At 41.6% G+C, this 15,894-nt stretch overlaps 1 protein-coding gene across 1 annotated transcript in view; it reads left to right on the forward strand.

Annotated features, from left to right (window-relative positions):
* Positions 1–14,537, forward strand: part of LOC134311796 (corticotropin-releasing factor receptor 2) — a 64,491-nt gene extending 49,954 nt beyond the window's left edge. Inside the window, exons 7-12 of the mRNA XM_062993469.1 lie at positions 4,451–4,511; positions 6,785–6,857; positions 8,577–8,662; positions 10,473–10,608; positions 13,654–13,695; positions 13,959–14,537. Of these exons, the coding sequence (XP_062849539.1) occupies positions 4,451–4,511; positions 6,785–6,857; positions 8,577–8,662; positions 10,473–10,608; positions 13,654–13,695; positions 13,959–14,099 (539 nt within the window). The 3' untranslated portion in view covers positions 14,100–14,537. The remainder of the gene's footprint in view (positions 1–4,450; positions 4,512–6,784; positions 6,858–8,576; positions 8,663–10,472; positions 10,609–13,653; positions 13,696–13,958) is intronic.
* Positions 14,538–15,894: the final 1,357 nt, after the last annotated feature.

A 15,894-nucleotide genomic window follows, 5' to 3' on the forward strand; every position in this document is an offset into this window, starting at 1 on the left:
TAGTGTTTGAGTTTGGGGTTTGGGTTTGAGTTTAGAGTTTGGGGTTTGAGTTTGTGGTTTGAGTTTGAAGTTTGGGGTTTGAGTTTAGTGTTTGAGTTTGGGGTTTGGGTTTGAGTTTAGAGTTTGGGGTTTGAGTTTGTGGTTTGAGTTTGAAGTTTGGGGTTTGAGTTTAGTGTTTGAGTTTGGGGTTTGAGTTTGGGGTTTGAGTTTGGGGTCTGAATTTGGGGTTTGAGTTTGGGGTTTGAGTTTCTGGTTTGGGTTTGTGGTTTGAGTTTGGAGTTTGGGGTCTGAGTTTGGGGTCTGAGTTTGGGGTTTGAGTTTCAGGTTTGGGTTTGAGGTTTGAGTTTGGAGTTTGAGTTTGGGGTTTGAGTTTCAGGTTTGGGTTTGAGGTTTGAGTTTGGAGTTTGGGGTTTGGGGTCTGAGTTTGGGGTTTGAGTTTCAGGTTTGAGTTTGGGGTCTGAGTTTGGGGTTTGAGTTTCAGGTTTGAGTTTGGGGTTTGAGTTTGGGGTTTGGGGTCTGAGTTTGGGGTTTGAGTTTCAGGTTTGAGTTTGGGGTCTGAGTTTGTGGTTTGAGTTTGCGTCTGAATTTGGGTTTTGAGTTTGGGGTTTGAGTTTTGAGTTTGAGTTTGGGGTTTGAGTTTCAGGTTTGAGTTTGGGGTCTGAGTTTGGGGTCTGAGTTTGGGGTCTGAGTTTGGGGTTTGAGTTTTGAGTTTGGGGTTTGGGGTTTGGGGTTTGAGTTTTGAGGTTTGGGTTTGGGGTTTGAGTTTTGAGGTTTGGGTTTGGGGTTTGAGTTCTTGGTTGGACCACTCAATGACTCTCAGTGACTTTCCCTGAAGACACTCCGATGTTGTTTTGGATTAAACAGGAGGCGTTCAGGTGTTTGGTGACACAATCTGAGGAGCCTGTTGCTCATGTACGCTCGCCTGGTCAAAAGTAACTGGACAGAGGTTTGTGTGATTGACGTGATGAGCGAGTGTTAGGAATGCCGGGGTGAGAGTAAAGGTCAGGAAGGATGGTGCCATTTTGGTAAACCTGACCTTTCGGGATGAAAGGGGGGGAAGGGGGGGGGTGCGCCGGCAGGTCGGTGGGTAATTGGATGAGTCCTGAGATGCGGTATTTTGATTCGCCGATCGATTGGCCGCCTTCGAAACGGCGGAAAAGAAAATTGGATGCTTGTGGTGCAGCCGTCAATCGGCACCACTTCGGCAAGTGGAAAGGAGAGGGATGGCGCTAACACACACACACACACACACACACACACACACACACTAGTACCACATTGGAGGGGCTAAAGTGGGAACGTAAAGCCCACTTGACTTGATTACTGGTGCAAATGCGAGACCACGTTCACCACCTGTAATCACATCGATCAATACGCCCAACATAAACATGCACCAGCACGTAAACACACCACAGGGCCACAAACCTCCTTAATTAAACATTCCAATCGAACCAACATGGGTTCTTCACCGTCCTCCAATCTTCTGGAACGGTCTTCCACTGAGGCTGTGGTTCCCAGAACAGGAACCAGCCACGCAACATTGATACGCCTTCTCAGATTCTCTCTGACATCAATCCGGCGTCCTCCTGGTCCTCTGGGTCCTTCCACAGTGATTCCTGCTGGACTTGTTGTGGTTCAGAAGCTCAGGAGCTCATGTTCTGTTCTGGCCGTCTCGTTCACTCGCTCAGTGGTGATCATCTTCCTCCAAGTCCATCCTGGCTTCATATCTAGAAGGGGCTACTGGCCAGACCAAGGGTTACGGTGCTGATGAACTTGTTTTTCCATATTTTCGTCAGTTTGAACATCGCCGCCGTGTCCATAGCTATTTTTTGGCCTGCCAGATGTTCAAAAAATGTTGGGACAGGGTCATGTTTGCCACCATTTCATTTCCATTTTCAGCATTTAGCGGACGCTTTCATCCAAAGCGACTTACAGTACTGTGACAGTGTGTTGTCTAAGCAATTGAGGGTTAAGGGCCTTGCTCAAGGGCCCAACAGTGGCAACCTGGAAGTGGTGGGGCTTTAACCAGCGACCTTTTGATTAATAGTCCAGTGCCTTAACCACTAGGCTACAACTGTTCATCACCTGCACTCGCTTACTACCTGGTCATGCTGTTTTAGGATGCAAAGAGAGTGATTAAAGCGCTAGACTTGTAATCAGACGGTTGCTGGTTGAAGCCCTGGCACCACCATGTCACCCCGTGCTGGTCGATAAATAGGTGTTGTTTTTTCGACACTACTCTTTAAAGCATCATCTGCACCTCATTACACCTGGGAGAATGGTTTATAAGAGTACTTAAGGCTCAAACCCAGCTCTCCGAGTCCTCACGCTCAGTCTCCAGCTCCCCTGCTGGTGTTCTCCAGGTTTTTTTGGAATTCAGTTGGTAAATGGTGACGGCTTTCTGCATTCCTTTGTGGTTTGAGTTTAAGGTTTGAGTTTGAGGGTTGAGTTTGAAATTTGGAGTTTGAGTTTGGTGTTTGAGTTTGGGGTCTGAGTTTGGGGTTTGGAGTCTGAGTTTGTGGTTTGAGTTTGAGGTTTGAGTTTAGGGTTTGGGGTTTGAGTTTGAGGTTTGAGTTTGGGGTTTGAGTTTGGGGTTTGAGTTTGGGGTTTGAGTTTGATGTTTGAGTTTTGGGTTTGAGTTTGGGGTTTGAGTTTGATGTTTCAGTTTTGAGTTTGGGGTTTGAGTTTGAGGTTTTGAGTTTTGGGTTTGAGGTTTTGAGTTGGGGGTTTGAGTTTGAGGTTTGAGTTAGGGGTTTGAGTTTGAGGTTTAGAGTTTTGGGTTTGAGGTTTTGAGTTGGGGGTTTGGGTTTGGGGTTTGAGTTTGAGGTTTTGAGTTTTGGGTTTGAGGTTTTGAGTTGGGGGTTTGGGTTTGAAGTTTGAGTTTGGGGTTTGAGTTTGAGGTTTTGAGTTTTGGGTTTGAGGTTTTGAGTTTGGGGTTTGAGTTTGAAAGTTGAGTTTGAAATTTGGAGTTTGAGTTTGGTGTCTGAGTTTGGGGTTTGAGTTTCAGGTTCGAGTTTGGGGTTTGAGTTTTGAGTTTGGGGTTTTAGTTTGGGGTCTGAGTTTGAGGTCTGAGTTTGGGGTTTGAGTTTGTGGTTTGAGTTTGTGGTTTGAGTTTGTGGTTTGAGTTTGTGGTTTGAGTTTGAGGTTTGAGTTTGAGGTCTGAGTTTGGGGTTTTAGTTTTAGGTTTGAGTTTGAAAGTTGAGTTTGAAATTTGGAGTTTGAGTTTGGTGTCTGAGTTTGGGGTTTGAGTTTCAGGTTTGAGTTTGGGGTTTGAGTTTTGAGTTTGGGGTTTTAGTTTGGGGTCTGAGTTTGAGGTCTGAGTTTGGGGTTTGAGTTTGTGGTTTGAGTTTGTGGTTTGAGTTTGTGGTTTGAGTTTGAGGTCTGAGTTTGGGGTTTTAGTTTGAGGTTTAAGTCTGGGGTTTTAGTTTGTGGTTTGGAGTTTGAGTTTGGGGTTTGGAGTCTGAGTTTGTGGTTTGAGTTTGAGGTTTGAATTTAGGGTTTGGGGTTTAAGTTTGATGTTTGAGTTTTGGGTTTGGGTTTTGAAGTTTGAGTTTGAGGTTTGAGGTTTGAGGTTTTGAGTTTGGGGTTTGAGGTTTTGAGTTTGGGGTTTGAGGTTTGAGGTTTTGAGTTGGGGGTTTGGGGTTTGAGTTTGAGGTTTGAGTTTTGGGTTTGAGTTTGAGTTTGAGGTTTTGAGTTGGGGGTTTGGGGTTTGAGTTTTGGGTTTGAGTTTGAGGTTTGAGTTTGAGGTTTGAGTTTGTGGTTTGAGTTTGGGGTTTGAGGTTTGAGTTTGAGGTTTGAGTTTGAGGTCTGAGTTTGGGGTTTTAGTGTGAGGTTTAAGTCTGGGGTTTTAGTTGGTGGTTTGGAGTTTCGGGTTAAAGTTTTAGTTTGGGGTTTTAGTTTGGGGTTTGAGTTTGAGGTTTGAGTTTGTGGTTTAAGTTTGTGGTTTGGAGTTTAGGGTTTGAGTTTTAGTTTGGGGTTTTAGTTTGTGGTTTGTTGTTTGATTCAGTACTGTGACATTATATGGTCTAAGCAATTGAGTGCTAAGGGCCTTGTTTAAGGGTCCAACAGTGGCAACCTGACAGTGGTGGGGCTTGAACCGGCAACCTTTGTATTACTAGTACAGTGTTGGAATTTGAAGGGTTAATGTAAAGACGGCCCTTTGTCGCCCTCTTCTGTTGATAGAAAGAATGGATGTACTGACCAATCATATCGTCCCTCTAAACGGAACGCTTTGTTCTCGTTGACTTTATGACAGGTTTCGCCCGCCGTGTCACCTGCAATTAATCTGAAGTTAGTTTTAGCTTTCAATCTAAAAATATTGTGACGGAGTGTCTCCACATTCCTCTGAAGTCCAGACGGAGCTTCTGAAACAAGAACCCTCGGCTCGTATCTTCTAGTATCTTCTCATACGTGTTCTCTGTTTCCTGACGGGGTTCTGGTGTTCCTGCAGGTGTTCCCTGTCCCATCATCGTGGCCTGGGCCGTGGGGAAGCTCTACCACGAGAACGAACAGTAAGTGTTCTGCTTTTTATTTAAGCTGGTTTTGAGAGGAACGCTGTGATCACTGGAGTTGCTGAAGGAACGTTCTGACCTCCAGCTGCTGGTGTGAATCCTAAATGAACCGAGAATTGATTTTCACCGCCGCAGGTGGAGAAGAAACGGGAATTAAAGAGCATTAAATGTCGGTCACGGATTAAATGAAGTTGTTAACCTGAAACCTGCGACTGTTCTTTTGATCGTACAGCGTGTGGGAATAAAGGCGGAGTCGCACCGCTGGACATTTAAAATCACAGCAGACTGTAAACCACGTCGTGGATGTAGAGGACCGTCGTCCTGGTTCCTCTGTGCCTGCTGGGTTTCGTTATACAGCGGTAGCTTATAACTCGACGCCCCCTAACAATGATCAGTCGCTTTGTTCAGCGCTCGGTTTGATCGGTAAAACCTGATCAGCGTGTGAATCTGATCTGAATCTGCATCAGCGTGGAATAAGGTGCAGATCCAGGGTTACAGCTCCACGTGTATCTGTGTTTATCTGGATTCTCCTCCCTGTTTCACTTTTAAACTTGTGTTACAGCTCCAGCTTCTGAGAAACGGTGAGAATCAGAATCAGCTTCTCCCAGAGTCTAAATAAACATTTGTTTGTTCATTCATTTATTTTTGTTTGTTTATTCTGTTTGTTTACTTATGTTTGTTTGTTCTTTGTTTATTTATGTTTGTTTATTCATTTATTTATCTGTTTCTTTGTCCTGTTTGTTTATTTGTTTATTTATTTGTTCGTTCTGTTTTTTTATTTATTTATGTTTGTTTGTTTGTTTGTTCTGTTTGTTTATTTATGTTTGTTTATTCATTTATTTGTTTGTTTGTTTGTTCTGTTTGTTCTATTTATTTGTTTATTTATTTATGTTTGTTGTTTGTTTGTTTATGTTTGTTTATTCATTCATTCATTTGTTTGTTTATTTGTTTGTTTATTTATGTTTGCTTGTTCTGTTTTATTTATTTGTTTGTCAATTTATTTATGTTTGTTTGTTCTGTTTGTTTATTTATTTGTTTCTTTCTTTATGTTTGTTTATTCATTTATTTATTTGTTTGTTCTGTTTGTTTATTTATTTGTTTGTTAATTTATTTATGTTTGTTTGTTCTGTTTGTTTATTTATTTGTTTCTTTCTTTCTTTATGTTTGTTTATTCATTTATTTATTTGTTTGTTCTGTTTGCTTGTTTATTTATTTGTTTGTTTATTTATTTATATTTGTTTGTTCTATTTGTTCATTTATTTGTTTGTTCTGTTTGTGTTGTTTATTTGTTCATTTATTTGTTTGTTCTGTTTGTGTTGTTTATTTGTTCATTTATTTGTTTGTTATCTTTCACCCTCCCTGTAAAGTCTAAAACGCTTCTGGTTGAAAATAAAGCTTAACGTGGTTTAATGTAGTAAAAGAAGGAGACAGGAGCACTAAACTTCTCTTCATTATTACTGCTCATAAGTTCCTCCACTAATCACATTCCTCACTCGCCGTTTTACTACAGTAAGTCACGTTCTCATGTGAATGCGCCGGTGCTGAAGGGAATACGGTATTCCAACATAGAGCATCTCCAGCATTAAGAAGCGTCAGGAAACAATAATGAAGTAAAACTGAAATGCAGCTTTTATTGTATTTTTATTGATGTGTAATTGTTAGTAATTGTATTTCAGTGTGTTTATATTATATTTGTGTTATTTTCAGTGTTTAAGTAACAAAAACAACCTCATTATTTTACATGAGACTAAAATATCTGCAGCTCCACGGGACCATGGACGCATTAACAGGTTTCCCAAACATTCTTATGGGAGAAGATACCTCGAAACTCAACGTCTTTAAAACTCAACACCGCTCCCAGAAGAACGTTTCTCAACCAGGAGCGCAAATAATGAAACTTTCACCGTCTACAGTCCATAATATTGTGATAGGATTCAAGAAATTCTGAAGAAATCTCCATCAGACGGCACTGCATGAGGAACCGACATGCTCCTGTAATAATCTCAGTGTAGCACTTCAGAAAACCGTCGTTACTCAAAACAGTCCGCCACTGCATCCAGAAAGTCAAAAGGCGTGGCTTGCAGGTGACATTCCGATTAATTCTGAATGTGTTCAGGGAGGTTGAGGTCAGGGCTCTGTGCACGCCGTTATTTACCTTTGGAACCTTTGGCGTAAGTGGTTGAGTGACGCCGGTGTAGTGTGCAGCATGTGATTTGAGACACAGCCGGTGTTCCGCAGCGCTCCTGCATCACGTCTCTTCTCCTTGGTTTCAGGTGCTGGTTTGGAAAGGAACCTGGGAAATACATCGACTACATTTACCAGGGCCCGGTGATCGGCGTGCTGCTGGTGAGTACCGCGGCGCGCTCCGATGAAGTGACGCGAGCGCTTTAGAGCGCTATAATTACGCCGGGATGACACGCTAACGTGCAGAATAACGATTAGCATGATTATACGCTACGCTCAGTAGCGTGCCTCTCGCTCTTGTGTTTCCTTTTAAGACCTGGTGTCCTTATCCGAGGGCGTAACGCTGCCATTCAGAGACATTGATATTTATGTCAGAAGTATGTGGACACCTGGTACAGCTCAAAAAAACTGTCAGCATTCTAATTCATCCCAGTGACGTTTAGTAAGGTGGCGATTTTTTAAGATTCACGTTCCAGCTCAGTCAAAAAGCCACCGTTGGGCCCTTAAATGAGGCCCTTAACCCTCTCAGCTCCAGTACATTGACTGACCCACGCTCTGACGTGTGTAGTTGTATATATGATGAATAAAGACGTTCCGTTCAAACTGATCGAACCTCGTCTCTGCTTCAAGCACAGCAGGAAAGGTCCTTCCCCAAACAAGTAGAATTGATTTTATACACGTTAGCAACCAGGTGTGGCTAAACCACCTCAATGCATTCATGCATGTCCACATACTTTTGGCATTGCAGGGTGGATCATCAAGGCATCTTTAATCGATTTTGTTTAGTTTTTTTGTTTGTTTTGTTTATTTGTTTATTTAATTGTTTTATTTATTTGTTTTATTTGTTTGTTCTGTTTATTCTGTTTGTTTTGTTTATTTGTTCATTTTGTTTATTAGTTTTGTTTGATTTGTTGGCTTGGTTTGTTTGTTTTGTTTGTTCTGTTTGTCTTATTTGTCGGTTTAGTTTATTCTATTTGTTTTGTTTATTTGTTTGTTTTGTTTATTTTATTTATGTTTGTTTTGTTTACTTGTTTGTTTGTTCTGTTTATTTAATTTGTTTTCTTTATTTTTTATTTGCTTGTTTTATTTGTTTTGTGTATTTGTTTGTTCTGTTTGTTTTGTTTATTTGTTCTGTTTGTTTATTTATTTGTTTGTTCTGTTCGTTTTGTTCATTTGTTCTGTTTGTTTTGTTTATTTGTTCTGTTTGTTTATTTATGTTTGTTCTGTTTATTTGTTCTGTTTGTTTATTTATTTGTTTATTCTATTTGTTTTCTCTATTTGTTTATTTGCTTGATTTATTTGTTTTGTCTATTTGTTTGTTCTGTTTGTTTATTTGCATGTTTGTTCTGTTTGTTTTGCTTTTTTTGTTTTGTTTATTTATTTGTTCTGTTTATTTATGTATTTGTTCTGTTTGTTTATTTATTTGTTCTGTTTATTTATTTATTTGTTTGTTCTGTTAATTGATTTATGTTTGTTCTGTTTGTTTTATTTATTTGTTCTGTTTATTTATTTATGTTTGTTCTGTTTGTTTTATTTATTTGTTCTGTTTATTTATTTATTTGTTTGTTCTGTTAATTGATTTATGTTTGTTCTGTTTGTTTTATTTATTTGTTCTGTTTATTTATTTATGTTTGTTCTGTTTGTTTTGTTTATTTGTTCTGTTTGTTTATTTATGTTTATTCTATTTGTTTTCTCTATTTGTTTATTTGCTTGTTTTATTTGTTTTGTTTATTTGTTTGTTCTGTTTGTCTATGTATTTGCTTATTTATTCATTTATTTTGTTTGTTTGTTCTGTTTATTTATTTGTTTGTTTTGTTTATTTGTTTATTTATTTGTTTCGTTTGTTTATTTATTTGTTTGTTTTCTTTACCCTCTCTGTAGATAAACTTTGTGTTTCTGTTCAACATCGTTCGGATCCTCATGACGAAGCTCAGAGCCTCCACCACCTCAGAAACCATTCAGTACAGGTAACGAATCCTCTCACCTCACAGAATCCTACCAGTAGGTGTGTTGGTCAGTCTCAGTTTCTGCCGTAAATGAATACGCCATCTGGACTAAAGTATTAGGACGCCCGTCTTAATTATTTAGTTTGGATGTTTCACACACATTCCTGTCAGATCAATGATTTAAAATATTTTATATGCCTCCAAATATATACCAACAGTTTGGGGAAGGACGTTTCCTTTTACTCTTGTACGACTCAAAACACTTCAACAAGTGTTCCTTGTGGACTCACTGTGCCTAAATAAGCATAAATTCCCACATGCACAGTCTAAGATCCTGTGTAAATCCAGCTCTCGTTGCTTTATAAAACAGAGTGCTGGTGCCAGCGTATTAGCGGTGGTGGTGATACTGGTGCCAGCGTACCAGTGCCGGTGGTGATGCCCCCGATACAGTGGCGACCTCAGAGGCGTGGGTTTAAATGTGAGGAGGAAGATAAAGGTAAATGATCCGGTGTGAGCGGTGATCACCACGCTCGGTTATTTATTTATTACGGGTTTGTTCCTCGTGCTGCTTCGTTTATGGAGCGGAAATAATCGCCGGCGTTCCTGATTTAGAGAGGCAGGAGAAATGCCACCGCCGCTGTGCCTGACCGCTGTCCCTGACCCCACTCGCTCCTGACTGAAGGGCATCATTGGAAGGTTTTTTATTTGTTGTTGGGTTGAACATCATGGAGTTCCGTTCACATGGACCTTCTTCACATCCTTGATGCTGCTGATTTTAATTAGGGCGACGCCCCGGGGCGCTTGGGTGACGTAGCGGTGAAGCGCGTTGGCCCACCTATTCTGATGTCTCACGCTAGCAAGTTCAAATCATGGCTTTGCTATCAGCCTGTGGGGTGCCTGCACAGACACATGATTCGTGCCCAGGATTTTGAGTAACTGATTAAATTACTGTTTCTCTGTGTTTCTCTGACTTTTAATTTCGGACTCTTGATCTCTGACTCCTGATTTCTGACTCCTGATCTCTGACTCTCTCTCTGATTCTCTGTGTTTGTGAATGTCTGAATTTTATCTCTGTATCTGTATATTTGACTCGTATATCTCTGACTGTGAATCTCTGACTGTAGATCTCTGAAATTTTGACTGTATCTCTGACTTTGAATCGCTGACTCTGAATGTCTGACTCTTTATCTCTGACACTGGATCTCTGACTCAGTATCTCTGACTCTAGAAATCAGATTCTGAATCTCTGACTCTGGGTCTCAGACTCCTGATATCTGACTCTGTATATGACTCTTTCTCTGATTCTGTGTGTTTGTGGATGTGAATTTTATCTGACTTTAATTCTCTGTATCTTTGACTTTGGATCTCTGACTCTGTATCTCTGACTTTGAATCTTTGATTCTGGATCTCTGACTCTGAATCTCTGACTCTCTATCTCTGACTCTGAATTTGTGTATCTCTGACTCTTTGTGGTAAATGTGTGTCTCTCTATCTTTGGCTCTAGAACTCTAATTATGTATTTTCTATCCCTTATCTTGTATTTCTGTCTCTAAATATCTGACTCTGAATGTCTGACTCTGTATTTTTGACTCTGTATCTCTGACTTTGAATGTCTAACTCAGTATCTCTGACAGTATATCTCTGACTCAGTATCTCTGATTCTGTATCTCTGACTCTGTATCCCTGACTTTGTTTCTCTGACTTAATATATCTGACTCTATCTCTGACTGTATTTCTGACTCAGTATCTCTGACTGTATCTCTGACTCTGTATCTTTGACTCTGTATCTCTGACTCAGTATCTCTGACTCTGTGTCTCTGACTCTCGACAGGAAAGCAGTGAAGGCGACCCTGGTGTTGCTGCCTCTGTTGGGAATCACCTACATGCTGTTCTTCGTGAACCCGGGAGAGGACGACGTCTCTCAGATCGTCTTCATCTACTTTAATTCCTTCCTGCAGTCCTTTCAGGTAACAGACGTGACTCAACACGCTTCCGCTGCTGTGAAAAAGTATCTGCCCCCCCTTTTCCTTTGTTATTATACCTGTATTTGTTATTTAACTGTATGATAAAGTAAGTGCCCCCTTACCTCTGTAACATTCTCAGCCCTGCTTGTACAGCTTTGGGTTTCCGTTATTTTATCCACACGTTTATTTACCCCGAGTTTACCGTTACTAAACCCCTCGGTACATTTAGTTCTTTTTTTTATGGCTCTCGGCCAATCAGAACTCTGACTGCAGCGATGTTAATGAGGAAAGATAAAAATATTGAAGATTGCTTTTAAATATCAGATGGTCGACCTTTAGGAAAGGAGCGGCGAGGGTGTGAAGCGAAGCCGTAATAACCAGCGGGAACGTGGCGGCGGAGGAACCGGAGCTCTCGGGTTCCTCCCGCTAAATGACTGTGGACGACCTTTAGCGCGCGAGAGGCTACGTGGGAGTTCAGCCGTCGAGGACGTATCGAATTCAGACGAGAGGCAATTAAGATAATCGGCGCCGAGACACGAACTCTCCCACCGAGCGCCTCACCAGCAGAACCTCGCGGTAACGGTTCTGACACACAGCGTTACTGGTTATACAGCGTTTACCCTGGTGAGATCAGTGGTGCTATTGCATGGGCATGATTGGCTAGTGTCTGGGTGTCGTTTTTATTAAGCTAGCAGAGTTGTCCAGCGTGCTCATCAACAGAACCTGGGATGAGGACGAGTGTTCCACCACCTCAGGAGGGTGGAGCATGACATTTTTAGACCTGATGCGTGTGGAATAAATCACCCAAATGAAAGGGACCAGAAGTATGTGGACGCCTGATCGTGAGCATGTCGGATGTCCCGTTACAAAAACAAATTGTATTAAAACCAGTGACCTCTGTGTGACCTCTTCATCTAGAACATCAGCCGCTCTTCTGAGAAGCTTCTCACAAGACTTTGAGGTTTGTCTGTGTGTGGGAATTTGTGCCCGTTCAGTCAGTATGGCTGGGCGCTGATTAATCAGTCGATGTTCTTAGTGTTGTAGCCTAGCGGTTAAGGTCCTTGAGCAAGGCCTGTAACCCTTAATTGCTTAAACTATATACTGTCACAGTACTGTAAGTCGCTTTGGATAAAAGCATCTGCTAAATGCCAAAAATGTACATCTACAGTGGGGCCAAAAATTATTTAGTCAGCCACTGATTGTGCAAGTTCTCCTACTTAGAAAGATGAGAGAGGGGTGCCCGAGCGGTGTGTTTGGGATCATTGTCATGCTGGAAGACCCAGCCACGTTTCATCTTCAATGCTCTCACTGATGGAAGGAGGTTTTGGCTTAAAATCTCACGATACATGGCTCCGTTCATTCTTCCCTTAACACGGATCAGTCGTCCTGTCCCCTTTGCAGAAAAACAGCCCCAAAGCATGATGTTTCCACCCCCATGCTTCACAGTAGGTATGGTGTTCTTGGGTTCTTCTTCTTCCTCTAAACACGATGAGTTAAGTTTTTACCAAAAAGTTCCATTTTGGTTTCATCTGACCACATGATATTCTCCCAATCCTCTTCTGGATCATCCATATGCTCTCTGGCAAACTTCAGACGGGCCTGGACATGTACTGGCTTAAGCAGGGGGACACGCCTGGCACTGCAGGATTTGAGTCCCTCTCGGCGTAGTGTGTTACTGATGGTAGCCTTTGTTACTTTGGTCCCAGCTCTCTGCAGGTCATTCATCAGGTCCCTCCGTGTAGTTCTGGGATTTTTGCTCACCGTTCTCATGATAATTTTGACCTCACGGGATGAGATCTTGCGTGGGGCCCCAGATCGAGGGAGATTATCAATGGTCTTGTATGTCTTCCATTTTCTTACAATTGCTCCCACAGTTGATTTATTCACACCAACCTGCTTGCCTATTGTAGATTCACTCTTCCCAGCCTGGTGCAGGTCTACAATTTTCTTCCTGGTGTCCTTCGACAGCTCTTTGGTCTTGGCCATGGTTGAGTTTGGAGTCTGACTGTTTGAGGCTGTGGACAGGTGTCTTTTATACAGATAACGAGGTCAAACAGGTGCCATTAATACAGGTAACGAGTGGAGGACAGAAGAGCTTCTTAAAGAAGAAGTTACAGGTCTGTGAGAGCCAGAAATCTTGCTTGTTTGTGGGTGACCAAATACTTATTTCCCACCATAATTTACAAATAAATTCTTTAAAAATCCTACAATGTGATTTCCTGGATTTTTTTTTCTCATTTTGTCTCTCATAGTTGAAGTGTAGCTATGATGAAAATTACAGACCTCTCTCATCTTTCTAAGTAGGAGAACCTGCACAATCAGTGGCTGACTAAATACTTTTTGGCCCCACTGTATATGAGTGGGGCTGAGCTTAGGGCTCTTCCCTAAACTGTTGCTGCAGAGTCAGAAGGATGTCATTTCCTTTATATGATTGATTTATTACACTACACATGGAAAAACAACCCAAATGAAAGGGGTTGAATACTTTTTAAAGGGGGTTGAATATTTTTTGATGGGGTTGAATAATTTTTACAGTGGGTAATGTTTCGACAGGGTTGAGTACTTTTTGAAGGAATTATATTTTTCTTGACAGAGGTTGAATACTTTTTAAAGGGGGTTGGGTACTTTTTAATGGGGGTTGAATACCTTTTGAAAGGGGTTAAATATTTTTTTGAAAGAATGAATTATTTCTTGACAGGGGTTGAGTACTTTCTGAAGGTGGTTGAATAATTTTGAAGGGAGTAAAATACTTTTTGGCAGGGGATTGAATACCTTTTGAATAATTCTGACAGTGGTTAAATACTTTTTTTATGAAAGGGGTTGAGTACTTTTTGAAGGGGATTGAGTACTTTTTGAAGGGGGTTGAGTACTTTTTATGAAGGGGGTTGAGTACTTTTTGAAGGGAGTTAAGTACTTTTTATGAAGGGGGTTGAGTACTTTTTGAAGGGGGTTGAGTAATTGATGGGGGTTTAGTAATTTTTTATAAAAGGGGTTGAGTACTTTTTATGAAGGGGGTTGAGTACTTTTTCCATCTCTCTCCTCTGGCAGGGTTTCTTCGTCTCGGTGTTTTACTGCTTCCTGAACGGTGAGGTGAGTCTGAACGTTCATGTCGTGCTGTGACAGCAGTGCTGATATAAAAGCTACCACATCACCACGGTGCCAGCAAACCCATTATTACACTCACACACACACACGCACGCACGCATGCACATATACACACATACACACACACACACACACACACACACACACACACTCCGGTATCAGCACTGACTGCAACACAAGACTTTCTATAGTGTGATTAGATTTCTTTACACCTGTGATGAGGAACTCAGTGTGTGTGTGTGTTTCAGGTGCGCTCCGCAGTAAGGAAGCGGTGGCACCGTTGGCAGGATAACCACGCCCTCCGTGTTCGGGTTGCCAGAGCGATGTCCATCCCAACATCACCCACAAGGATCAGCTTCCACAGCATCAAACACACCACCGCCGTCTGATACACACACACACACACACACACACACACACACACATACATACTTACATGTACACACACACACTCACCTACACACAAACACACGTACCCACACACACACATAAACACTCACACAGATGAGATTCCACAGCATCAAACACACCACCGCTGTGTGATACACACACACACACACACACACACACTCACCTACACACACACCAAACACACACTTATACACTTACACTCACATACACACACACACATATACACACAGATACACACACACACACTTACATGAACACACACACACCTACATGAACACACACACACAGGCTGGACTGAGCCTGTTCTGATGATGATGATGATGTGATTGGTGATGTAGATGTTTCTCCTCGTCTTTATAATTTAATGTAAATAATCATAATGAAACACGTCCATGTAAATATTTTTATAAACTTTATTCCTCCTGTCTTATTTTATGTTAATAATGACGGATATAAACTATATAACCAAAAGTATGTGGACGCCTGAGCATGAGCTTGTCAGAAGTCGAACACTATTAAAACAGACCGACCCTCCGTGTGACCTTTCCAGCTATTCAGTATTAGTTCAGTCATTAGAAGGGGCGTCCACATACTTTTGATCATATGCTGTATTAAGAGAACCACAGATCTGATGGAGTTTTGCATCATTAATCACGGTTTTGCTTCTAAGACAAACATCTGATCATAAACATTTCATCTTCACTGATAAATGGACGATCTGAACAGGAAGCTCGTTAAGAAGCTCGTTAATAATGCAGACGATGATGAATACGCCTGCGCTCGGATCCTGGCGGTCGTTCTCTCGGGACGATTAGAGGCAGGACGCATGGATGTTTATTTGGGTGTTTTTATACATCGTGACACGGGCGTCATAGCCAAGTCCAACAGGTCAAAACCAGGTACCACTCAGGAGCTCAGAGAACAAGAACAATAGTGGAAGAAACGAGGTCGAGGCGTTCTGTCTGGGGTGTGTCCCCCCTTTCACCCTGTTCTTCAATGGTCAGGACCCCCACAGGACCCCCCACAGAGCAGGTATTATTTAGGTGGTGGATCATTCTCAGCACTGCAGTGACACTGACATGGTGCTGGTGTGTTAGAGTGTGTTGTGCTGGTATGAGTGGATCAGACACAGCAGTGCTGCTGGAGTTTTTAAACACCTCACTGTCACTGCTGGACTGAGAATCGTCCACCAACCAAAAACATCCAGTCGACAGCGCCCCGTGGGCAGCGTCCTGTGACCACTGATGAAGGTCTAGAAGATGAGCGACTCAAACAGCAGCAATAGATGAGCGATCGTCTCTGACTTTACATCTACAAGGTGGAACAACTAGGTAGGAGTGTCTAATAGAGTGGACAGTGAGTGGACACGGTGTTTAAAAACTCCAGCAGCGCTGCTGTGTCTGATTCACTCATACCAGCACAACACACACTAACACACCACCACCATGTCAGTGTCACTGCAGTGCTGAGAATCATCCACCACCTAAATAATACCTGCTCTGTGGGGGTCCTGACTATTGAAGAACAGGGTGAAAGCAGTTAAAAAAGTATGCAGAGAAACAGATGGAGAACAGTCAGTAATTGTAGAACTACAAAGTGCTTAATGTTATGGTCATAATGTTATGCTTGATCGGTAATATAAATTATTTGCCTCCAGTAGTTAAACAACAAGAAGAAGAACTTATACAAATATAAATAAAGTAAGTAGGTATGTAGTAAATGTATATTGTGTGTATATACAATATACGGTGTGCACAAATATGTACAATTTGT

The sequence above is a fragment of the Trichomycterus rosablanca genome, chromosome 4 (genome assembly GCF_030014385.1).
Source record: "Trichomycterus rosablanca isolate fTriRos1 chromosome 4, fTriRos1.hap1, whole genome shotgun sequence".
Classification (NCBI taxonomy): domain Eukaryota; kingdom Metazoa; phylum Chordata; class Actinopteri; order Siluriformes; family Trichomycteridae; genus Trichomycterus; species Trichomycterus rosablanca.